Source organism: Balaenoptera borealis, assembly GCF_965194805.1.
Source record: "Balaenoptera borealis genome assembly, chromosome: 4".
NCBI classification, from domain to species: Eukaryota; Metazoa; Chordata; class Mammalia; order Artiodactyla; family Balaenopteridae; genus Balaenoptera; species Balaenoptera borealis.
The window spans coordinates 44581162-44606328 of NC_138861.1; the positions used below are offsets into that span (position 1 = coordinate 44581162).

General features: G+C 38.4%; 1 protein-coding gene across 1 annotated transcript in view; it reads right to left on the minus strand.

Annotated features, from left to right (window-relative positions):
• DCHS2 (dachsous cadherin-related 2) overlaps positions 1-25167 on the minus strand; it is a gene marked incomplete at its 5' end in the record, with an annotated part of 183220 nt that overhangs the window by 137425 nt on the left and 20628 nt on the right. The window contains 4 exons of the mRNA XM_082391612.1: positions 7701-7800; positions 9114-9301; positions 12030-13046; positions 14073-14309. Coding sequence (XP_082247738.1) covers positions 7701-7800; positions 9114-9301; positions 12030-13046; positions 14073-14309 — 1542 coding nt within the window. The remainder of the gene's footprint in view (positions 1-7700; positions 7801-9113; positions 9302-12029; positions 13047-14072; positions 14310-25167) is intronic.

Genomic DNA, 25167 nt, shown 5'->3' on the forward strand with positions numbered 1-25167 from the left:
ATTCTAGTGATTTGCCTGTAGCATATTTGGGGTTTTCCATGTAGACAATTAAATTATCTGCAGATAAAGGCAATGTTGTCCCTTGCTTCCCTATGTTTGTGTCAAACATGGCAAAGCAACAAATGTCTCTTAAAATGGTAAAAAAAACAAAATGCCAACTAAAGTTAATCACTGGAACCAATCTGAGGCCTGTGCATTCTCAAGGAAAAACATAAACATAAGCCTGTCTCAATAAAATTCCTACATATACATACATGTGTGTACGTATGTGACTTTTTTTATTAATCCTATTTTTTTTAATTGAGGTATAGTTGTTTTACAATGATATGTTAGTTTCTACTGTACAGTGAAGTAGAGTTCCCTATGCTATACAGCAGGTTCTCATTAGTTATTTTATACATATTATTTAGTGTATATATGTCAATCCCAATCTCACAATTCATCCCAGCTCCCCTTTCCCCCCTTGGTGTTCATACGTTGTTCTCTATGTCTGTGTCTCTATTTCTGCTTTGCAAACAGGTTCATCTGTACCATTTTTCTATATTCCACATATATGCATTAACATACAATATTTGTTTTTCTCTTTCTGACTTACTTCACTCTGCATTTTCTAAATATGATTTACTCTGACCTTAAGAATATTTAATTTTCACAGAGATTCACAGATGCTTGGTGTTCATAATCATATGTCTTTATACTCAATATCAATTTTTATCCATTAACTAGTAATTTCTTATCAGTAAAAGTTGATTTGCATTTTACATTATTGAAAATTATTCATTTAAAGTGGATGGCTGGTTGATTTCTACTTAGGACATAGAAAAAATAATATGATTTTACATTAAATTTTTATTTTATTTTATTTTTTTAACATCTTTATTGGAGTATAATTGCTTTACAATGGTGTGTTAGTTTCTGCTGTATAACAAAGAGAATCAGTTATACATATACATATATCCCCATATCTCCTCCCTCTTGCATCTCCCTCCCTCCAACCCTCCCTATCCCACCCCTCTAGGTGGCAACAAAGCACCGAGCTGATCTCCCTGTGCTATGCGGCTGCTTCCCACTAGCTATCTCTTTTATGTTTGGTAGTGTATATATGTCCATGCCACTCTCTCATTTTGTCCCAGGTTACCCTTCCCCCACCCCATATCCTCAACTCCATTCTCTACTAGGTCTGCATCTTTATTCCCAACTTGCCCCTAGGTTCTTCTGACCAATTTTTATTCTTTTTTTTTTTTTTTTAGATTCCATATATATGTGTTAGCATACGGTATTTTTTTTTCTCTTTCTGACTTACTTCACTCTGTATGACAGTCTCTAGGTCCATCCACCTCACTACAAATAACTCAGTTTTGTTCCTTTTTATGGCTGAGTAATATTCCATTGTATATAATGTGCCATATCTTCTTTATCCACTCATCTGTTGATGGAGACTTAGGTTGCTTCCATGTCCTGGCTATTGTAAATAGAGCTGCAATGAACATTTTGGTACATGACTCTTTTTGAATTAAGGTTTTCTCAGGGTACATGCCCAGTAGTAATATTGCTGGGTCATATGGTAGTTCTATTTTTAGTTTTTTAAGGAACCTCAATACTGTTCTCCACAGTGGTTGTATCAATTTACAGTCCCACCAACAGTGCAAGAGGGTTCCCGTTTCTCCACACCCTCTCCAGCATGTATTGTTTGTAGATTCTTTGATGATGGCCATTCTGACCGGTGTGAGATGATATCTCATTGTAGTTTTGATTTGCATTTCTCTACCGATTAATGATGTTGAGCATTCTTTCCTGTGTTTGTTGGCGATCTGTATATCTTCTTTGGAGAAATATCTATTTAGGTCTTCTGTCCATTTTTGGATTAGGTTGCTTGTTTTTTTGATATTGAGCTGCATGAGCTGCTTGTAAATTTTGAAGATTAATCCTTTGTCAGTTGCTTCATTTGAAAATATTTTCTCCCATTCTGAATGTTGTCTTTTCGTCTTGTTTATTGTTTCCTTTGCTTTGCAAAAGCTTTAAAGTTTCATTAGGTCCCATTGGTTTATTTTTGTCTTTATTTCCATTTCTCTAAGAGGTGGGTCAAACAGGATCTTCTGTGATTTATGTCTTAGAGTGTTCTGCCTATGTTTTCCTCTAAGAGTTTGATAGTGTCTGGCCTTACATTTAGGTCTTTAATCCATTTTGAGTTTATTTTTGTGTATGGTGTTAGGGAGTGTTCTAATTTCATTCTTTTTCATGTAGCTGTCCAGTTTTCCCAGCACCACTTATTGAAGAGGGTGTCTTTTCTCCACTGTATATTCTTGCCTCCTTAATCAAAGATAAGGTGACCATATGTTCATGGGTTTATCTCTGGGCTTTCTGTACTGTTCCAGTGATCTATATTTCTATTTTTGTGCCAGTATCATACTGTCTTGATTACTGTAGCTTTGTAATATAGTCTGAAGTGAGGAAGGCTGATACCTCCAGCTCCGTTTTTCTTTTACAAGATTGCTTTGGCTATTTGGGGTCTTTTGTGTTTCCATACAAATTGTGAAATTTTTTATTCTAGTTCTGTGAAAAATGCCAGTGGTAGTTTGATAGGGATTGCATTGAATCTGTAGATTGCTTTGGGTAGTAGAGTCATTTTCACAATGTGGATTCTTCCAATCCAAGAACATGGTATATCTCTCCATCTATTTGTATCATCTTTAATTTCTTTCATCACTGTCTTATAATTTTCTGCATACAGATCTTTTGTCTCCTTAGGTAGGTTTATTCCTAGATATTTTATTCTTTTTGTTGCAATGGTAAATGGGAGTGTTTTCTTAATTTTACTTTCAGGTTTTTCATCATTAGTGTATAGGAATGCAAGAGATTTCTGTGCATTAATTTTGTATCCTGTTACTTTACCAAATTCATTGATTAGCTCTAGTAGCTTTCTGGTAGCATTTTTAGGATTCTATATGTATAGTATCATGTATGTGTAAACAGTGACAGCTTTACTTCTTCTTTTCCGATTTGGATTCCTTTTATTTCTTTTTCTTCTCTGATTGCTGTGGCTAAAACTTCCAAAGCTATGTTGAATAATAGTGGTGAGAGTGGGCAACCTTGTCTTGTTCCTGAGCTTAGTGGAAATGGTTTCAGTTTTTCACCATTGAGGACGATGTTGGTTGTGGGTTTGTCATATATGGCCTTTATTATGTTGAGGTAAGTTCCCTGTATGCGTACTTTCTGGAGGGTTTTTATCATAAATGGGTGCTGAATTTTGTCGAAAGCTTTCTCTGCATCCATTGAGATGATCATATGGTTTTCTCCTTCAATTTGTTAATATGGTGTATCACGTTCACTGATTTGCATAAATTGAAGAAACCTTGCATTCCTGGTGTAAACCCCACTTGATCATAGTGTATGATCCTTTTAATGTGTTGTTGGATTCTGTTTGCTAGTACTTTGTTGAGGATTTTTGCATCGATGTTCATCAGTGATATTGGCCTGTAGTTTTCTTTCTTTGTGACATCTTTGTCTGGTTTTGGTATCAGGGTGATGGTGGCCTCGTAGAATGTGTTTGGGAGTGTTCCTCCCTCTGCTATATTTTGGAAGAGTTTGAGAAGGATAGGTGTTATCTCTTCTATAAATGTTTGATAGAATTCACCTGTGAATCCGTCTGGTCCTGTGCTTTTGTTTGTTGGAAGATTTTTAACCACAGTTTCAATTTCAGTGCTTGTGATTGGTCTGTTCATATTTTCTATTTCTTCCTGGTTCAGTCTCGGATGGCTGTGCATTTCTACGAATTTGTCCATTTCTTCCAGGTTGTCCATTTTATTGGCATAGAGTTCCTTGTAGTAATCTCTCATGATGCTTTGTATTTCTGCAGGGTCAGTAGTTACATCTCCTTTTTCATTTCTAATTCTATTGATTTGAGTCTTCTCCCTTTTTTTTTCTTGATAAATCTGGCTAACGGTTTATCAGTTTTGTTTATCTTCTCAAAGAACCAGCTTTTAATTATATTGATCTTTGCTATTGTTTCCTTCATTTCTTTTCCATTTATTTCTGATCTGATCTTTATGATTTCTTTCCTTCTGCTAACTTTGGAGGTTTTTTTGTTCTTCTTTCTCTAATTGCTTTAGGTGTAAGGTTAGGTTGTGTATTTGAGATGTTTCTTGTTTCTTAAGGTAGGATGGTATTGCTATAAACTTCCCTCTTAGAACTGCTTTTGCTGCATCCCATAGGTTTTGAGTCATTGTGTTTTCATTGTCATTTGTTTCTAGGTATTTTTTGATTTCCTCTTTGATTTCTTCAGTGATCTCTTAGTTATTAAGTAGTGTGTTGTTTAGCCTCCATCTTTTTGTATTTCTTACAGATTTTTTCCTGTAATTGATATGTAGTCTCATAGCATTGTGGTTGGAAAAGATACTTGATATGATTTCAATTTTCTCAAATTTACCAAGGCCTGATTTGTGACCCAAGATATGATCTATCCTGGAGAATGTTCTATGAGCACTTGAGAAGAATGTGTATTCTGTTGTTTTTGGATGGACTGTCCTATAAATATCAATTAAGTCCGTCTTGCTTAATGTATCATTTAAAGCTTGTGTTTCCTGATTTATTTTCATTTTGGATGATCTGTCCATTGGTGAAAGTGGGGTGTTAAAGTCTCCTACTATGATTGCAATACTGTCAATTTCCCCTTTTATGGCTGTTACTATTTGCCTTATATATTGTGGTGCTCCTATGTTGGGTGCATAAAAACTTACAGTTTTTATATCCTCTTCTTGGATTGATTCCTTGATCATTATATAGTGTCCTTTTTTTGTCTTTTGTAATAGTCTTTGTTTTAAAGTCTATTTTGTCTGATATGAGAATTGCTACTCCAGCTTTTTTTTGATTTCCACTTGCATGGAATATCTTTTTCCTTCCCCTCACTTTCAGTCTGTATGTGTCCATAGGTCTGAAGTGGGTCTCTTATAGACAGAATATATATGGGTCTTGTTTTTGTATCCATTCAGCCAGTCTCTCTCTTTTGGCTGGAGCATTTAATCCATTTTCATTAAAGGCGATTATCTATATGTATGTTTCTATTACCATTTTCTTAGTTGTTTTGGGTTTGTTATTGTAGGTCTTTCCCTTCTCTTGTGTTTCCTGCCTAGAGAAGTTCCTTTAGCATTTGTTGTAAAGCTGGTTTGGTGGTGCTGAATTCTCTTAGCTGTTGCTTGTCTGTAAAGCTTTTAATTTCTCCGTCAAATCTGAATGAGCTCCTTGCTGGGTAGAGTAATCTTGGTTGTAGGTTTTTCTCCTTCATCACTTTAAATATGTCTTACCACTCCCTTTTGGCTTGCAGAGTTTCTGCTGAAAGATCAGCTGTTAACCTTATGAGGATTCCCTTATGTGTTATTTGTTGTTTTTCCCTTGCTGCTTTTAACATTTGTTCTGTGTATTTAATTTTTGATAGTTTGATTAATATGTGTCTTGGCGTGTTTCTCCTTGGATTTATCCTGTATGGGACTCTCTGTGCTTCCTGGACTTGATTAAGTATTTCCTTTCCCATATTAGGGAAGTTTTCAACTATAATCTCTTCAAATATTTTCTCAGTCCCTTTCTTTTTCTCTTCTTCTTCTGGGACCCCTATAATTCGAATGTTGGTGCATTTAATGTTTTCCCAGAGGTCTCTGAGACTGTTTTCAATTCTTTTTATTCTTTTTTCTTTATTCTGCTCTGCAGTAGTTATTTCCACTATTTTATCTTCCAGGTCACTTATCCATTCTTCTGGCCCTGTTATTCTGCTACTGATCCCTTCTAGAGAATTTTTAATTTCATTTATTGTGTTGTTCATCAGTGTTTGTTTGCTCTTTAGTTCTTTTAGGTCCTTGTTAAACATTTCTTGTATTTTCTCCATTCTATTTCCAAGATTTTGGATCACCTTTACTATCACTATTCTGAATTCTTTTTCATGTAGACTGCCTATTTCCTCTTCATTTGTTAGGTCTGGTGGGTTTTTGCCTTGCTCCTTCATTTGCTGTGTGTTTCTCTGTCTTCTCATTTTGCTTAACTTACTGTGTTTGGGGTCTCCTTTTTGCAGGCTGCAGGTTCGTAGTTTCCATTGTTTTTGGTGTCTGTCCGCAGTGGCTGAGGTTGGTTCAGTGGGTTGTGTAGGCTTCCTGGTGGAGGGGACTAGTGCCTGTGTTCTGGTGGATGAGGCTGGATCTTGTCTTTCTGGTGGGCAGGTCCATGTCTGGTGGTGTGTTTTGGGGTGTCTGTGGCCTTATTATGATTTTAGACAGCCTCTGTGGTATTGGATGGGGTTGTGTTTCTGTCTTGCTAGTTGTTTGGCATAGGGTGTCCTGCACTGGAGCTTGCTGGTCGTTGAGTGGAGCTGAGTCTTGGCATTGAGATTGAGATCTATGGGAGATTTTCGCCATTTGATATTACTTGGAGCTGTGAGGTCTCTTGTGGACCAGTGTCTTGAACTTGGTTATCGCACTTCAGTGGCACAACCCTGATGCCTCGCTGGAGCACCAAGAGCCTGTTCTCCACATGGCTCAGAATAACAGGGAGAAAAAAAAGAAAGAAGAAGTAAAATAAAATAAAATAAAATAAAGTAAAATAAAATAAAATAGAGTTATTAAAATAAAAAATAATTAAGAAAAAAATTTTTTAAGTAAGAAAAAAAAGAACAGACAGAACCCTAGGAGAAAGGGTAAAAGCAAAGCTATACAGACAATATCACACACAGAAGCATACACATACACACTCACAAAAAGAGAAAAAGTGAAAAAAATATATATATCATTGCTCCCAAAGTCCACCTCCTCAATTTTGGATGATTCATTGTCTATTCAGGTATTCCACAGAGGCAGGGTACATCAAGTTGATTGTAGAGATTTAATCCGCTGCTCCTGAGGCTGCTGGGAGAGATTTCCCTTTCTCTTCTTTGTTTGCACAAACTCCCGGGGTTCAGCTTTGGATTTGGCCCTGCCTCTGCGTGTAGGTAGCTTGAAGGTGTCTGTTCTTTGCTCAGACAGGATGGGATTAAAGGAGCAGCTGATTTGGGGGCTCTGGCTCACTCAGGCTGGGGGGAGGGAGGGGTACAGATGTGGGCTTAGCCTGCAACAGCAGAGGCCAGAGTGACGTTGCAACAGCCTGAGGTGTGCCGTGTGTTCTCCCTGGGAAGTTGTCTCTGGATCATGGGACCCTGGCAGTGGCAGGCTGCACAGGCTCCTGGGAGGGGAGGTGTGGATAGTGACCTGTGCTTGCACACAGGCTTCTTTGTGGCTGCAGCAGCAGCCTTAGCATCTCATGCCCGTCTCTGGGGTCCGTGCTGATAGCCGCGGCTCACGCCTGTCTGTGGAACTCCTTTAAGCGGTGCTCTTAATCCCCTCTTCTCTCACACCAGGAAACACAGAGGCAAGAAAAAGTCTCTTGCCTCTTCGGCAGCTCCAGACTTTTCCCCAGACTCCCTCTCGGCTAGCTGTGGCGCACTAGCCCCCTTCAGGCTGTGTTCACACAGCCAACCCCAGTGCTCTCCCTGGGATCCAACTGAAGCCCCCATTAAACTTTTAAAATTTTTTTTTAAAGGTGATTCTAGAAAATAACAAATGTATTTTGTTTGCAATATGGTGCTATTTTCAGTGTTAACTATTTTCCCAGAAGGAGGCAGATGGTTGGTAAACAAAAGAGGAAATTCTAAAAGCTTTTAATCCTTTATGGATAGTAACTTTTACCTGAAGATACTGAATATATAACTTCTGCATTGTTTCCTTCATCAAGATCCTTTGCAAACACAGCTGTAACAAACATATTTACTGGTTGACCTTCCAGAACCTGTCATTAAGACAAATCACTTACAAATTAGTCAGTGAAATTTTAAAAAAAGATCAATGAATCTTTAAGTGACAGAACACATTACTACTAAGCATTATTTTTTTAAACTACTTTTAAATCCACACAAAATGCAAATGTCTACCATATAAAAGTTGTATGGGTGTAAAACCATGAAAAAAAATCCACATTACAAATTTAAATGTTTTGCTCAATTTGAACAAATTATCTGCAGCATTTAACCTAATTTTGAGAAAAAAAAGAAATAAAATTGACTAAAAAAAATCTTAGATTTTTGATGCATTTTAAGAATTCTGGCATCTTCTTATTCATCACTTTCTTTTAAAAGGTCCAAAATATGCTAAAGATAAACATAAACCATTATTTCAGGAAACATACCTTATTAATTAACAGAAACTTTCCTGAAATACTGAAATGTACATATGGAATTGAACTCCAAGTTTAGGGTCTTACTGCCTAATTAAGCCATGATACATAAAATGATATATTAATAAAAATCATAAGGATAGTATCATAATGTTCGGCATTGGTAGAATTTTCTTTAAATATGATTTTGGAAGATGAGTTTAAAGTTATTAACTTCCTCAATACCTATTTCGAGGTTTTCAATATGCATACCTGATCTCAATTTGAACATCCAAATGTTTTAGAGCAATAGCTTCCCAACGTTTTATTCATATAACCCTTTCATTGAAAAAAAGCATGAGTACCTCCAAGATACATTTATTAATTATGTACATGAACTAATATGCTAACTTATTATGTACATTATAAAACATACAAAAACATGGAAATGAAAAATATAAGATCACGTAAATATAATGAGAAGTTTCCGCATGTGCCTGCAAAGATCGAATGTTACAATCTCTGGCTGCACGTCCCTCCACTTTAGAGCTACAGATTGTTCTCCTATCTTCAACTAACCATCTTAGAGATGTGTTTCAATTGCCCACAAGGAGCTGTAGACAAAGAAAGGCATGCAAATTACTGAAAAAAAAGCAAGCCATGTCTGAGCAATACTGATAATGAAGTACCATGATGTTTTCATACAACAGACAGAACTACATTATCATAAAACCACTGAATGTGTGATCCCAAATAGCACATATAAGCATTTTCTTTTCTTGTTTTAATTGTGGGGTTTTTTTTGACATGTGGACAATTCTAACTCTCGAAATGTATGCATTTCCACACAAGACTGACTGGATAAATTCAAGCTTTTTACCACAAGATGGTGCTCAAAACAAGTGACTAAGAATACTACAAACGTTGCACGGCCACTTGGCTCCACATACCTTGATGTGTAATTCCTTCCCAGGGAGGCACTGTGGGAAATACGGCCTGTTATCGTTGATGTCAGTAACTGAGACATACACCAGCGTGGTGGCGTTTCGAGGAGGGGAGCCGTGGTCGGTCACTAAGACAGTCACCTGATGGTGCACCTGTTGCTCATGATCCAAGGCCACCCAACTGATAAGTTCGCCTGAGGAACACAGAGCAGGATGAAAGAGGCTGCCACTTGTACTAGAATTGTGGCTTTATGAACCACCAATTTAATCCCAGACCAATTCCCAGAAAGGAAAATCAGATATAAAGTTCTAAAAGCACAACTTCCAAGACCACATGCTTTAGTAATCTAGCTCTGCTGTTGAAAGAATTTTCTGAAGCTTCTTCTGCCACCTTCAATTTGTCATTCTTTGTATTTCAAATTATCTACCATCAACCATTCTAACTAAAGAATGAATTCATGACAACAAATGACAAAATACTCTGTGGTAATTTAATAATAATTTAGAAGATTTAAAGTTACAGCATATCTCCCATCATACTGAATATACAGAAAGCACCTCAGCTCTGACATCACAAGGTCTGGTTTGGGCTCCAGTTTCTTCACCTCAGGCGCAGAAGGACCTCTCTGACCCTACCTCCTAGGGCTATCAAACACTAATGCAATCATAAATTTAAAAGGACTTTGTAAGCTGTAAATTATTACAAACGTGAGAGTTGTTATCATTATTTAAAATAAAGGCTAAGTACCTTCATGAAAATCAAATACATTCCTAGGTATTGGTTTGTCTTTTATGTATAGAGTTATTTATTTTTATCTCACAAAATATATGTGTAGTGAGGACAATGACTTCCCAAATAACTCTTCATGCTTTACAAGCCATATTTTACATATTCTTGCTCAAAACTGTCTTCTAGGCGACTAGCCTCCTGTTTCATCCACAGACTCAGGCGTAAAATCGTAACTGCCTCTAGCTACGGCCAAGGGCCATCTCCGGTAGCCCGTCTCCCGCTGCAGAGTCCCAACAGGTGTTAATATCCTCACTATTTATGAAAATGCCTATTTGTGAGAAAGTAATCAAGAAGCAACTACTACCTAACATTGCCATTTCCAAGATCTTTTTGCCCTTTTCCTCCAAATGAAATGACAGTGTGTAGAACAAAACAAAAAGTGAAATCAGGAACAACAACAAAAAAATTCATATTTGGATAAGTTGCTGAATTGGTGAAGGTATAACGCAGTGTTTACCATATCCACTTACTATATCAACTATATTTATAAAGTGTTTACTGTGTGATTCTAACAAAAATGACAAAGACAACAACTGCATCTTTAAAGTTCCAAAATGCAATTCTTCTAGGAAAACCCTAAATCCTGAATGGCAAACACATTTTTATTTGCTGCACCAACTCTGACATGTAGCAGCTGTTCGGAAAGACTGGGAGGCTCAGCCGGGGCTGTGGGTGGGGGTTCCACGTAGGGTTCCGTGGAAGTGAGGTTTCGGGTCACTACCTGAGGCTGCTCAGAGCCCCGGACGTGGAGGGCGTGCCTGCGTGCTGCGCATGCCTGCCACGCACTGGAGGATGTCGTCAACCCCTGCGTTGCCCCACTGTCCCCAACCCCAGTGAACAGGAACAGCTTACGAGTATGTAGCTTTCCAAGCCCCTTCATAACACTTTAACTCTTCACCCACCTCCACCCCCCCCCCCCAGAGCGGGACACGGAGCATGGAGGCAATTCTCTCCTTTTTTCAAGGTAAGGAAACTGAGTCCCAAGGTGAAGCTTCTTGCTTCTAGCCGTACAGCAACTCTAGGAATGGACACCTGGTCTTCTGAATCTGGACTAACTGTGGGAGAGAGATCATGGGGGAACCGAATGTATATTTCAGCTTCTTTCAAAAAAAATAAATTACCGAGTGCAGTAGAAAACCTAGAGAACTATCTAGCACGTGGAAGTAAAGAGCAAGCCGGCCATCCTGTGCAGCCGGTGCAGTTTGTGCCTTGCTGCGAGGCCCAGCTCAGGACTGAATGGGAGCCGAGATACAGCTGCAATCTCGGCAGGCCTTGTGCCCTGGTGTAAAGCTCCATCTGCTGGAGGAAGGGGCACCTTTTCCTAATCCACACGACAGGCACTTTGAAGGTAATCAGAATTGAGTTCAAATTCTGTCCCACTATAGAGCAAGGGGCACCACATACAAAGTCCACAACATGAATGGTGCCTCCTGGAATTGTACAAAGTGGTGACCTTCTCACTTCTTTCTAACTCCGTGACCTTGGGCATGTTACTTGAGCTACCCGAGTTTCAGTTTCTCCAACTACATGGTTGCAGTATAAACATAGTTCATTTGTAGGTAGTTGCAGGAATTAAAGACCTTGTAAATGTATACAATATAATAACATTTGTATATTTAACTTAACTAATTAAGACATGAAAAAAACCTCAGTGTAAATATTTGCCCTTTCCCTATGTTTCCCTCATCAAAATGAGAATGGTGAAATATATCAAAAGAGTGATTTTGAAATCTTAAAATCTTAAAAAGTGGATTATTTTCTAGTTTTTCACCGATGACATATTTTATAAAATATTATTTGAAAAATTTTAAAGACATCTACAAATGAAAAAGAGTGGTTGGGCAGGGGGGATGGAATTAAACTTTACACAAGAATTTACCTAGTCCAGTTCTGAGTGTACCTCTAATTCAAAATAAGAACCATATATGGACAGTATGTGGGTGTGAGGCAAGAGAAATATGAATCATTTAAGGGAAAATTCTGTTCAATTTTGACTTCACTTTAAAAATCACAATACTATAATCAAGTAAGATATTTATTAAAAACTGTAATTTTAACTATATATTTGCTAAAAGATTTGAGTTTTGTCAATTCCAATTTTAAAGGAATAAGTACAAACTACAAAATGCTACCTGTATTAGGATTCATCTTGAAGAATTTTCCATCAGACAAAAGGAAATATGACAGCTGTCCATTCTTTCCCGAGTCTCTGTCAATTGCTGTAATTTTGCCTATTACCCCTTGGGGAACAGGACTCTCCTTGACTTTCAGAAACAAGACATCATGCAAGAAGGTAGGGGAATTGTCATTCTCATCCAGGACATGAACAATTACTGAAGTGCTCACATTTTGTGACATTCTGTCCTCCGGGATCCAGGCAAACACTCTAAAATTATATGTTTGTGTGGATTCATAGTCGAGCTGTCGCCGCAAATAAATCCAACCCGTGTAAGGATGGATGCCAAATGCAGCCGAGTCTGTGCCGGACTCCAGCAAGTACAGGAGCTGTGGGGATGTGAGCTGCGGGCCAAGCGGACAGGCCTGGATTTTCAGGACTGGGGTCATCGGTGAGAGGGACTCACTAACTTCCGCTTGATAGACCAAATGCTCAAAAGTTAAAGACAGGTTTTGTTCTTGTTTTTCAATAATGACCGTCAGCACTAACAGGGATGCCTGAGGAGGAACACCAAGATCCTGGGCCATGAGGGTCAGCGTGCACTCCCGGGGCCCAGCGCCTGCCAGGCTCTCGTTGAGGTACACCACACCAAGCCCCAAGTCAACGGAAAAGATGCTTGGGCTCTGACTGGCAATGGTATAGTGGATGACCCCGTTTGGCCCGCTGTCTTTGTCTGTTGCACGGGCGTGGTACAAGGCTGTGCCAGGCATTGTGCCCTGGGATATCGTAACCCCATCGGAGGCTTTGGGAAACACTGGGCGGTTGTCATTGACATCGATGACAGTTATGTTGACCTCTGTGCTGCTGCAGGCGGGGGAGCTGCTGAGCTGTGCCTGGATGGTGAGCACAACCACGGGCTGCGTTTCGTGATCCAGCGGCTTCTGGGTTCGAATGGTGCCCAGCCATGGGTGAATAAAGAACTTTCCGTCCAGATCACCAGAGGAGATCCTATAAAGAATTGGCTCTGAGGAATCTGAAAAGGAAAAAAAAAAAAAAAAAAAGAACAAAATGAAAGAGAAAGCAATCACTTTATGCCAAAACAATGTACCTACTGGAAACACTGAGAACTGAAAGCATTAATGTATATCACATCCACAGAGAATACGATGCAATGTCTCACATCTTCCTCAGCTCTCCAAAGCCTGTTGATAAGTGGACACATGGTTTCAGATGTATTAGTGGACAAAAGTAATGTCCAATGGACAAGGAGCAAGCCACGAGTTTCACCATCTTCCTTCCCTCTTCTTGTATTAAGTAAAAGGGAAAGATATTGAGAAAATAATGTGGATGCCTGTTTTACAGTCTGTTTTATATATTTGAGGAAGCAAAGTCAAGTTTACACTGGTGTTTCTCTATGATACCTACCGATAAAAGGCAAATACCCTCCCTAAAATTTAAGGGAAGGAGAGAAGATGGGTTAGGGTTAGGGAGCAGGACAAGATCTTTGGACAAGTAATTCACTTCTAAGAATTTTTCTTGCAGAAAAATCTGTACAAGTCATATAAGGATATTTGCTTGAGTATCATTTGGACTAGCAAAAATGATTGTAAATCATTCAAATTGATAGCAAAAGGGAAATGTTTAAATAAATACCACACAACTTATTATTTTAATGAGACGGAATGATGTCCAGTAACTTGGAAAACTGTCCACAATATACAAAGTGGGGAAAAATGGTCATTGTAGAACAACAAAGATAGTTGGATGTATTTTCATAAAAAAAAATTTTGGAAGTGTGTGTGTGTGTGTGTGTGTGTGTGTGTGCGCGCGCGCATGCGCGCGCTTTGAAGAGTGAGTTAAAAGTACCTATTACTTTTGTGATTAGAAAAAAAAGTAGGATGAAAATAATGTTGAAAGAACAAAGAGCAAGCCATAGATTGTATGGTCTCAATTCTTGCATGGAGAAAAGGAAAGATTTATTCAAGACTGTACAATCTAAGAAAATATAGAAAATGTTCCAGTAATGGATTTCAATGCAGCATAAGAAGTAAATACTTACTCAAGGACTCTTTTGCTTTCACTGTTCCCACAGGACTGTCTTCAGGCACATCTTCATAAACTGAGAAAGTATACTTAGGCCTTTCAAATTCAGTGGGTGCCAGAGTTGTCTGAAGAATGTGTATGGTGACTTCAGCATTAGTGACAGATGTGAGCCCACCACCATCTCGAGCACAGACCATCAGCAAAAGTGTGGTGGATTCCAAATGACTAAGAGTTGATGTTAAGTAAATAATCCCTGGGTACGGAAAGGAGAGAATTAAAAACCAGATAACATGCAATAAATACTGATGAGCAATAGTAACACCTGATCTGTTAATGCTACTGTGATGGTTAATTTTATGTGTCCACTTGACTGGACCATGGCGTGCCCAAATATTCAGTGAAACATTATGCTGCATGTTTCTGTGAGGGTGTTTTTGGGTGAGATTAACCCAAATGGGTAGACTGAGTCAAGCATATTGGCCTCCCTGCTGTGGGTGGGCCTTATCCAATCAGTTGAAGGCCTGACTAGAACAAAAGGGCTGGTCCTCCTCCAAGTAAGAGAGAGTCCTCCTGATGGACTGTCTTAGACTTGGGACATTGGTTTTTTCCCTTCCTTTGGAATTGAACTGAAACATCTTGGCTCCTCCTGAGTCTTGAGACTGCCAGCCTTCAACCTGGAGCTACACCATTTGTTCTCTGGGTCTTGAGTTTATCAACTCACCTGCAGATCTTGGGGCCTGTTAATCTCCATAATCACAGGACTACTTCCTTACAATAAATCTCTTTATATTTATCTTTATATGTCTTTATATTTATATATCTCCTATTGGTTCCATTTCTCTGGAGAACCTTGATACATCTACTTTCCAATCAAAGAACTTGAGCATATGTGCAAAATGATATGAGAAGCTGGCAAAAACATCAGAATTATCAGTTTTCTAGGTATAAAAAAGGTGACACCCTTTCTTTTTTTAAATCAAATCTGCCCTCTCATAACTCCAATTCCTTGTTCCTATTTCCATTAGAAATTTAGTGAATCTGTCTTATTTCTCCTTGGCAAACACATTATCAATAACCAAAGCCAAATATCTCATCAGACCTGCTCCAGGCACAGCATCCCCATTTTCTTATCTGACATGATTTTATGTCATTTCACTTGCAGTTTCTTTCTCCTGAACATTCTCCAAGTTGATCCAGGAACACGTGATTCCAGATAACAATCTGACTATAATGAAGAAGAGTATAAACACTCTTTATTGGAATACTTATAAAATACTAATGTAACCAAGTATTATCACACCCACTTTTAGCAGCCATGTTAAAATTGGGGTTCACACTGATTTGCTGGTCCACCAAACCACTCAATACTCATCACACTAATTTCCAAGTCAGGTCTTTCCCTTCCGTTATTGATTAGCCTCAAACATTCTGTCTTATTAAAGTCTTGGCTTGATTAAAAAATAAAACCCAAATAATGCAAAAGTGTCTGTCTAAAGAAGAAAATGAAAAGTCTCTCTACCCCAATTACCCCCCACTCTCTGGGTACAGAGTCTTCTAGAGTTAACTCGATTTTAATTATTGAGACTTTTTTAAGGGTTTTATTTTCCACTCTTGATGATTATGAAAATGAAAAGATTAATGCCTGCCTCAACTAGACCACAAGCTGGTCTTCCTGCCTTCAGACTGACTCCTTCGAAACCATTTTTCATACTTGTATTAGGATAGTCTTCCTAAAATCCAAATCTCGGCCTATCAGTGCTTCCCCCAGTTTTCAGGGGAAGTTCAAATGCTTTATCGTAATAACCAAGCCACTCAATTAGCACTTTTGCATCTCTGTGGCGCCATTCTCTCCATACAGGACATTTTGTTCTTGGCACAGCCAATTCTTTCTAATTTCCAGAATAGATCTTGCTCTTCCTTTTGGATTGCTGCATCCCCTTCCTGCAATAACTTCTTCATCTTCTCTGACAATGATTTCTACTCATGTTTTAAAGCACAGCTCAACCTTCACCTGGCGCAGATGACCTTCTCTTACCTTCCACTCTCTTTCAGAGACCACTCTTCCAGGATCCCACAGTGGCCTGAGTACATGTGCCTATCATACATTTACCACATTGTATTTTAATGGTTTTTGTCTTTCTTATCATTCATTCACTTATTCATTAGTTTACTCCATGGTTTATAAATAAAATCAAAAGACAACATTTTGAAAATATATAAACAACAATTTAGTATATATAATAACTGAAGAGTTCTGTAACTAAGATGAAAAAATACAAGTAAGCCAAAAGTTAGGGTAGCAGTGGATAAGGGCAGATAACTCAGATAGGAAAGAATAAATTATGAATAAATATAATGCTCAAACTCATTAAAAATAACAAATGCAAAATAAAAACAACTACCTCTTGTTTTCACCTCTAATGTTTGCTAAAACTTTTAAGTGATATTATGTAAGGTTAATAAAGGATGTGGTATGGATGTACACTGTCCAAAAGGCACTTTAGCAATATTTATATAACAGTAAATTGTTCATGTTCAAAACCTAGAAATCTACCTTCAGATCACCTTTGAGAAGGCACAGTGAGGGTGGTGCTTGCCACCCAAGGGGGGACTGCAAGACCAGTGTGGCTGATGGTGGTACTTCTGAGGGGGATGCGTTCTCATATACAGGAAAATGAGAAGCTGATAATTAGATACATCAGTGACGTTTCTGAATAAAGAGAGACAAAGATAAAATCTTACAGCAGCAACAAGAGAAGAAAAACTGAGAACCTATAAAGGAACAATTCTTTGACAAGACTTCTCAATGGCAACAACAGAGGTCAGAAGTTAATGAAGTAATATTGTGAAAGTTACAGAAGAAAACAACTGCCTACCTAGAATTTTCTACTCAGATAAGCTATTTTTTTAAAAATTTATTTATTTATTTATGGCCGCACTGGGTCTTCGTTGCTGGGCACGGGCTTTCTCTAGTTGCAGTGAGCGGGGGCTACTCTTCGTTGCGGTGTGTGAGCTTCTCATTGTGGTGTCTTCTTGTTGCAGAGCACGGGCTCTAGGTGCGCGAGCTCAGTAGTTGTGGTGCACGGGCTTAGTTGCTCCGCAGCATGTGGGATCTTCCCGGACCAGGGCTCGAACCTGTGTCACCTGCACTGGCAGGTGGATTCTTAACCACTGAGCCACCAGGGAAGCCCCAGATAAGCTATTTTACAGGATGAACGTTGGATCAGTCAGGGTTCTCCAGAGAAGCAAAAACGAATAGTTGAAATAGATAGATAGAGATAGAGACAGAGACAGAGATGGGGGGAGAGAAGATAGGGAAAGAGGGAGAGAGAGAGAGGGAGTGACAGGGAAAGAGAGAAGAGAGAGAGAGATTTATTTTGAGGAATTGGCTCATATGGGGGTCGGCCAGTCTGGAATTTGTAGGGCTGGCTGGAAGGCTAGAAATTTCTACAGGAGTCAATGTCACAGTCTTGAGTTGGAAAGCAGTCTAGAGGTAGAATTACTTCTTCCTGGGAGGGCATCAGTCTTTTCTCTTAAGACCTTCAACTGATCAGACAAGGCCCACTCACATTATGGAAGATTATTTGCTTTGCCCAAATACTACTGAGTTAAATGTTAATCACATCTAAAAAACACCTTTACAGCAATATCTAGACTGGTGTTTGACCAAAAATTAGGTACCATAGCCTAGCCAAGTTGACACATAAAATTAACTACCACAAGCATAAAATAAGACCAAGAGAGATAGATAATTTACTTCTTACAAACTATCACTGAAAGAATTACTAAAGGGAACAACTGTTTTCTGATACTAAATACAATGACCAACCCTCCCCCTGAAAGCAAGTGCTGCAAAAAAATAAAAACATAACCTCTTAAATACATTAAACAAATTGACAGTAAAGAAGGTAAAAAATTAAGTGATGTCAGGAACAGAGAGCATATGCAGCATACTGAATTTGGCTTTGGCCTTCAGTGTATTTACCAAACCCTAGTGTCCTTGAACTTTTCTTTTAATGACTTTGTGGAACTCTGGAGGCAGAAGACAAGACCAGGGCCCTTGGGGATGGGAGCAGGTTGGAGAGGGAGAGTCTTGCAAGACTTCCACCAATAAAATTAGATCCACAAAACTTTCAGTGTAAGAGGGAGCTAGAAATAAACCCCTGCCTCCCCAGTGAAAATTTATGACTTGAAACCTGGTTCTGAACAGAGGGGTAAAAATTTCCTTTGAGAATTCTTAAACATAAGCCAAACTTCACACTAGTTTGTAGACTGTATTCACAGTATAGGATGATGTGAAATTTTTCAAGTCAAGAATTCAGTTTAAAACAGTGTAGACTGGTACTTCCCTAGAGCACTTGGGCAAGGGAAGCACAAACACTTTCCAGAGGAACCCACCTTCATCCCCGGGGTTCAAGAATTGTCTTAGATAAAGATCCAAGTCCACAGTAGAAAATCACACAACACATGGGGAAATATGTTAACATGAGTGAGACTCAGTACTAACGGCAGATTTGGACTGGGAAACACTTCAGAATGGACAAAATACTCTAGTTAAAAGATAGAAATTACCCAACCATATGCTATTTATGAGACACAACCAAAACAAAAAGATACGGGCAGGATGTGAGTGAAAGATGGGAGACCGGAGTTTGAGACTGGATGTTGCCTCCATCCTCATGCCCCTCGCCTCCTTCAGTCTATCTGATCCATGACAGCCCCTTGCCCTTGGACTCTCTCCTCTGGTTATGTTATAGTCTTCTTTTTGCCTTTCCTAACAATTCCTTGGATTTTGACCACAGTCCTTCCTACTGCTCAGACTTCTAAACATTTTTCTTGTTAAGTACTAGGCTCTTCTTCCAGTCTCTGAAGGATCTCAAATGGTGTCCCTGGACCACATGCATCAAAATCCCCTTGGCCACTTGTAAAAACAAAGATTTTCAGGCTCTTACCTAGATATTCTGATTTCTAGAAAGATTATAGAAGTGGGGAAGAATGCCGGAATTGACTTTCTAATGATCTCTATCAGTAATTCTTATGTGCTCTAAAGTTTGAAGACCACTGTTATATATTATTTCCATCAAAATATTCTCATGTTTTGTGACTTCAATAGTTACTTTATCCTAGTATCTCCCCATGTCCCCTCACCTGAATTAAGTTCTGTGCCTCTTTCTAGGTAGCACTTCCCCTGGGATATTTGTCAATTTGACATCAGTTGGATCATTGATCATTTAGTTAAAATTAAGGAATTATGTGTGACTCATTCTCTTTCATTAATAAATCAAACTAGTCACCATTCCTATATCATTTTCCTCTTAAAATATTCTCAGATTAGTTTCTTCCTCTCTATCTCCTTAGTACAAATTTCATTACTTTACCCCTGGTTATAGTAATAATAGTACATTGTTATATATTTTCTGTTAATTAATATATATATTCCCTGTTCAAATTTTCTAGTCTTTTAATCCACCTAACATACTACTCCCAGGGTAATTTTCCTTAAATGTCACCATGACACACTGGTGCTCAAAACCCTTATATCATTCCTTATTTCCTGTAACAAACAAGTTTAAACTTCTTTGTCATGCTTCTACATTCTTTCATAAACCAATCACACTCAGTGTAGCTTTAGATCATTCTGTAGCCCATCTCTCCACCTCAGACACCATCATCTCGTGCTGTCATAAATATGTGTAACAAGTAAGATAACGAAACACAATTCATGGGATGCAATCATAGAGCATTTTTTTTCTTTTCTCCTATTTTGATTTATTTTGTATGGCCACCTGTTCTTCTCCTGTCCCTACGTGAAAATTCAGGAAGCTCCTACCACCTCCACAATCACTAGCAACCAATTAAAGTTATTTCTGTGACTTTAAGTCACAAAACAGTCTCAATTTAATGACTAGAATATAAATGTCTTTAGAAGAATCAAAGTGTAAACTTGAGTTAAAGTTCAGGTGGGGAAAAGAATCTGAAAAAGAATGAATATATGTATGTATGACTGAATCACTATGCTGTACACCTGAAACTAACACATGATTGTAAAGCAACTCTACTCCAATAAAATTAAAAATAAATAAATAAATTGGTATAATTTAAGGCAAAAAAAAAAAAAAAAAAAGGTCAGGTGGAGCACATGCTGTAGGTCCGAAGTCGTTGGCTGCTTCTCTCTTTCCTCACCTAGCTCTCTTCCTCCTCCTCCTCATATTGCTAATATGAGTTTCTGAACCATCTCGGTGCATCTGGGGGGAAAGGAGGGGATGGGAGAGGAGTGGGAACATTCTCACTGGACAGGCACCATCGCAGTGATGGAGCGTCAGTGCTCTTCTGCCTGGGCAGTTGTTTAGAAACCACTTTCTATCACTAGTGCTTTTGTGGCTTTTTTGGAGAAAGCTTCCATCTTCTAATCTGAGGCTACTTTAACAGACGTAACCATATCCCTCTTCAGACTGTTCACTTACTGCTTCCTTGCCTCCTGAAAAGCTAACAACGTTCAGACCTCTCCCTCTGGCCTTAGCGGACAGGACCTAAAACAACTCCACACCAGCTGTCTCCACCACAGAGGACCACGGGCCCCACAAACTCCAGGAACAGTTTGTCTTCACCCTAGAAACCCCTCCTTTCTTCCACCGTCCATCATTCCTGCTCTAGATTTTTCAGGTGAGAGACAAACTTGAGTCTGTTAGCCCCAAACTGCAAGGATTAGTACTCAGTTCTCTGACTGGTGAAGTGCAGACACCCCACCTGGGGGAAACCCACAAATCCACAGCAGCTCTCTCCAAATTATCAACCCTTTTATCTCCAATTTAGATACCTTTTATACTTCTGACAAGGTGGGTAAAGTTCAGAAGAAAAATCAAACTGGTTTTCAGTTCCCTCCTTTGTAAATAATCCTGCATAGGGTCCCTCTGGTATATATCTTAGTGACTCAACCCTAACTTCCATTTTCATTTCTTGTTACAAATGCTTACTAATCTCCCTCTCCACATCTTCATTTATATTCTTCGCTTCCCCTGAATCACTATCATTCTTCCCCTGCTTGCTTATCAAATCTGAGCCCTCCTGTGAGGTTCAGCTCAAGTTCCCCGACTACTCTAGATTCTCCCAAGTTCTCTTCTGAAGGTCTGCGCACCCTGTAGTCATCATGTCATCAATACATGGAGTTTACTCTTAGAACTTCTGTTTCAGGGAAGATAAATGCAAAGTCACCTTAATGAGACATGAGACAGTGAGAGTCTATGGCCTACACACTTGATTGTATCTGAAATGTATCTTTTAAAATGTTCTAACCCAGAGGGTTGACGACGAGTCCAGAAAAAGTAGGCAAAAGAGAGGTAAATGTTAAGCACACAAATTCAGGCCCAGGCTGTAAAAGATAAGTGGGAACAGCCTTCAGGTATTTACCTCCCAGTGAACAGCAGAGTAATGCAGAGCACTGTGAGTCAGCAGGCCTTCACAGTTCTCTTCTAGTGGCAAGAGCATCTTTATTACGGAGAAGATCCATCCAGTTATTTTAATCTGGTACCACTAAACATTAACATTATCTCATTCCCTTCTTTAAAAATCAACGCTTCTCTGTAAACTTTCCCAGACTGATTTGGCTTTCTCCATAGTGTTCCTGAGCGGAGAAGGCAATCTGGACACGAAGCCTTAAGAATTCAGTTCCTGTGACAGTTATGGTTTTTCACTATAACCTGGTAATTGGCATTCAGTTTGATACATCAAAAGAAAGAGCTTGCTTAATGTAAGTCTGAAGATAAAATAATTTAAGTATGGAATACCATCTATTGAAGATTCTTAGGAGCCAGACAGCTGGGCTTCTTTTGGTCAAATAACTATACTACTGTGTGTGGCCATACTCTCAATACTTGACCTTCGGAATGTAATTAATGAGTCTCTGGCCTTCTTCTATACGGTTTTTCCCCCTATATTTCCACATATGTTTCCATAGTTTTCTGTACTCTGGTCTGGACTGAGTATCTATTTCTTTTCCAGTATTAAACTTTAAAAATTATTGTAATTTCATATGATTTTTTAATTTATTTATTATTGAGATATAATTGACTATATACTATTGTATTAGTTTTAGATGTACAACACGATAATTTGATATATGTATGTATTGTGAAATGATTATGAGAATAAATTTAGTTAACATCCATCATCACACATATTTATAAATTTTTTCCTTGTGATGAGAACTTTTATGATCTACTCTGTTAGCAACTTTCAAATATACAATATAATATTGTTAACTACAGTCACCATGCTGTACATAAATCCCTAGGATTTATTACTTTATAACTGGAAGTTTGTACCTTTTAACTCCCTTCACCCATTTCACCTGCACCACCCCACCCCCAGCTCCGGCACCCACCGATCTCTTCTCTGTATATTATATGCTCTATTATTGTTGACTCAGCTGGACTGCAAGCTTTCTCGTGGCAACAGCTCCATCTCATTCTTTCCTTTTTTATATCAACGACCATTTACTGTGTACCATCTACATTCCAGGAAATGTGCTAGTAACTGGAAAGGCGGTAGGAAGCAAAATAGACCGTGTCTGCAGGGCACAGACATTAATTATATAATCAAAAAATATGTAATTATAATATAAAGAGAAGCTGTGCTAGAATATAAACTGGGACCTGATTTAATGTGCTTGGGGAGGGAATCGTCAGAAAACACCTCTATGAAAAAGTAACCTATAACCTGAGCTCTGAAGGATGAGTTAGGCCATTACCTAGGTGAATATGTGAGTGTGGGAAGAGAAGAGGACAGAGAGCCATCAAATGTTCTGTGCACAAGGGAAAATACATGACGTGCCTACGGAGGGAAGCACGGTGGGTTCAGGGAAAGGAGGAGAAGGAGGAAGAAAGAGGAGGAGGAAGAGAAGGGGAAGAAATAGTAGTTGGTGTAAGGAATGAGCACAAAGATTAAAGAGAATTATTGAAGCTGAGGCCACAGGGGAAAGGAGGGCAGGTCATGAAAGGCCTGGGAGACCATAACAAGGATTTGGTCTCTGGCCAAAAAGCCATGGAAAGTCATCAAAAGATTTTAGGCAGGGAGGTGAGATAACCAAATCTGTCTTTCTATAGTTGAACAAGTTCCATCTCATGCCTATATGTATGAATTTTACTAGGCTTCTTCTGAGCCAAGGACTACTTTTTTGGCTTGCAAAGCCAACTTTGTGCAGTGAAACAGTTTCTACTAGAGACCAGTAAGAAGCTAGTAAGTTTCTTTGAATGAACAGTCACTACTTAGAAGAGGAGAGTATTAAGATTAAGTGTGCCCTTCTATATGTGGAATATTTCAAAACATTCACTTCTAAAAACATTCAAGTATAAAGGGGAGCTAGAAAACTCACTTACTTGAATTCAACATTCTTAAATAGACTAAGCTGTCTACTAAAAGCTGATGGGCCAAAAAATGTAGCTGTAAAAAATATATATATTACATATTATATATATATATAAAATAAATAATAAAACAGTAAGTAAAATCAATAGCTCTCTTTACCTGTATATTAGCCAGCTTAAGACTTATGATATTATATTTTAAGACTTTAAAGTACAGTGATTATTTGGCTCTCATTTTTTTCATGACACTTGCAAATTATCATTAACCACCAGTTCAGGAGATCAATTTTAACTTTAAAAAATAGATGTTGATTCACTTACAGAGCACTGCTTATTTTAAGTTTTAGTTACTGTAGTGCTTAGATTTATACATACTAATTATAATGTGCAATAGTATTTGTCTATGTTATTTATCTTGTCACTTATTTAAATAGAGGAAATTGCTGGGATGAATTTTTTTAATTGATAGACTAATAAAAGAACTTAAAGACAAAGGTCTTCTCTTAAATCTGATATACAAATAAAATCATGTTCTTCTACTAATTAAGCAATACTTTTAGAATCAAGCTTCCTGGAAAAGATGGGATACTCTTCACCAAAGTAGTACTTCATAGTTAGAAAATAACCTATAGGTCATTACTAAAACTGAAAGCTATGGGATAGTTAAGAACAAAAATAAGGGACTTCCCTGGTGGTACAGTGGTTAAGAATCCACGTGCCAATGCAGTGGACACGGGTTCGATCCCTGGTCTGGGAAAATCCCACATGCTGTGGAGCAACTAAGCCCATGTGCCACAACTACCTACTGAACCTGTGCTCTAGAGCCCTCGAGCCACAACTACTGAGCCTGTGTGCTACAACTACTGAAGCCCTCATGCCTAGAGCCTGTGTTCCTCAACAAGAGAAGCCATCGCAATGAGAAGCCCGCGCACCACAATGAAGAGTAGCCCACGCTTGCTGCAACTAGAGAAAGCCCGAGCACAGCAACAAAGCCCCAACACAAACAAAAAAAATTTTTTTTAAAAAGAACAAAAATAAGCACAAAATCATGACCTTCACCAAACATGGAGTCTGTAATTTTCTCAAAAACAGAGACAGACCAAAAACTATGGGATATCAATATCAATTTCTTATTGATTATTGATATTTATGGTGTCCTTCCTATATTCCTTTTGTGAGAATATAGAAGCTTATTCACCAAATAGATGACATTGTACCCTTTATTTTCCACACAAATCTGGGTAACTAAGCTGCATTGGCTGAAAGGAGTAGGATGAATATTTTGAATTTGTCTATCTCATACTGACAACTAAAACAGTTCTTAAGAAAAATGTACCTATTTTGAAAGATTCCACTGAATTCTATTTATTCAACTGAAAAGAGTAAATAAATCAACAGATAATTATTATCTCAAATAGGCTTATATAGGAAGTCACAATGAGAGATCATTTCTATCTTATTTAGTTGAATCAATGGAACTTACATTTATCTTAGCTTTGTCTTTAGTTTTTGGGGTTTTTTTAAACCATAATCATGGGAAGATTATTTTTTATATACATTTATTTATTTATTTATTATTTATTTTTGGCTGTGTTGGGTCTTTGTTGCTGCGCATGGGCTTTCTCTAGTTGCAGCAAGAGGGGGCTACTCTTTTTTGCGGTACACAGGCTTCTTCTCATTGCGGTGGCTTCTCTTGTTGTGGAGCATGGGCTCTAGGCACACAGGCTTCAGTAGTTGCGGCACGTGGGC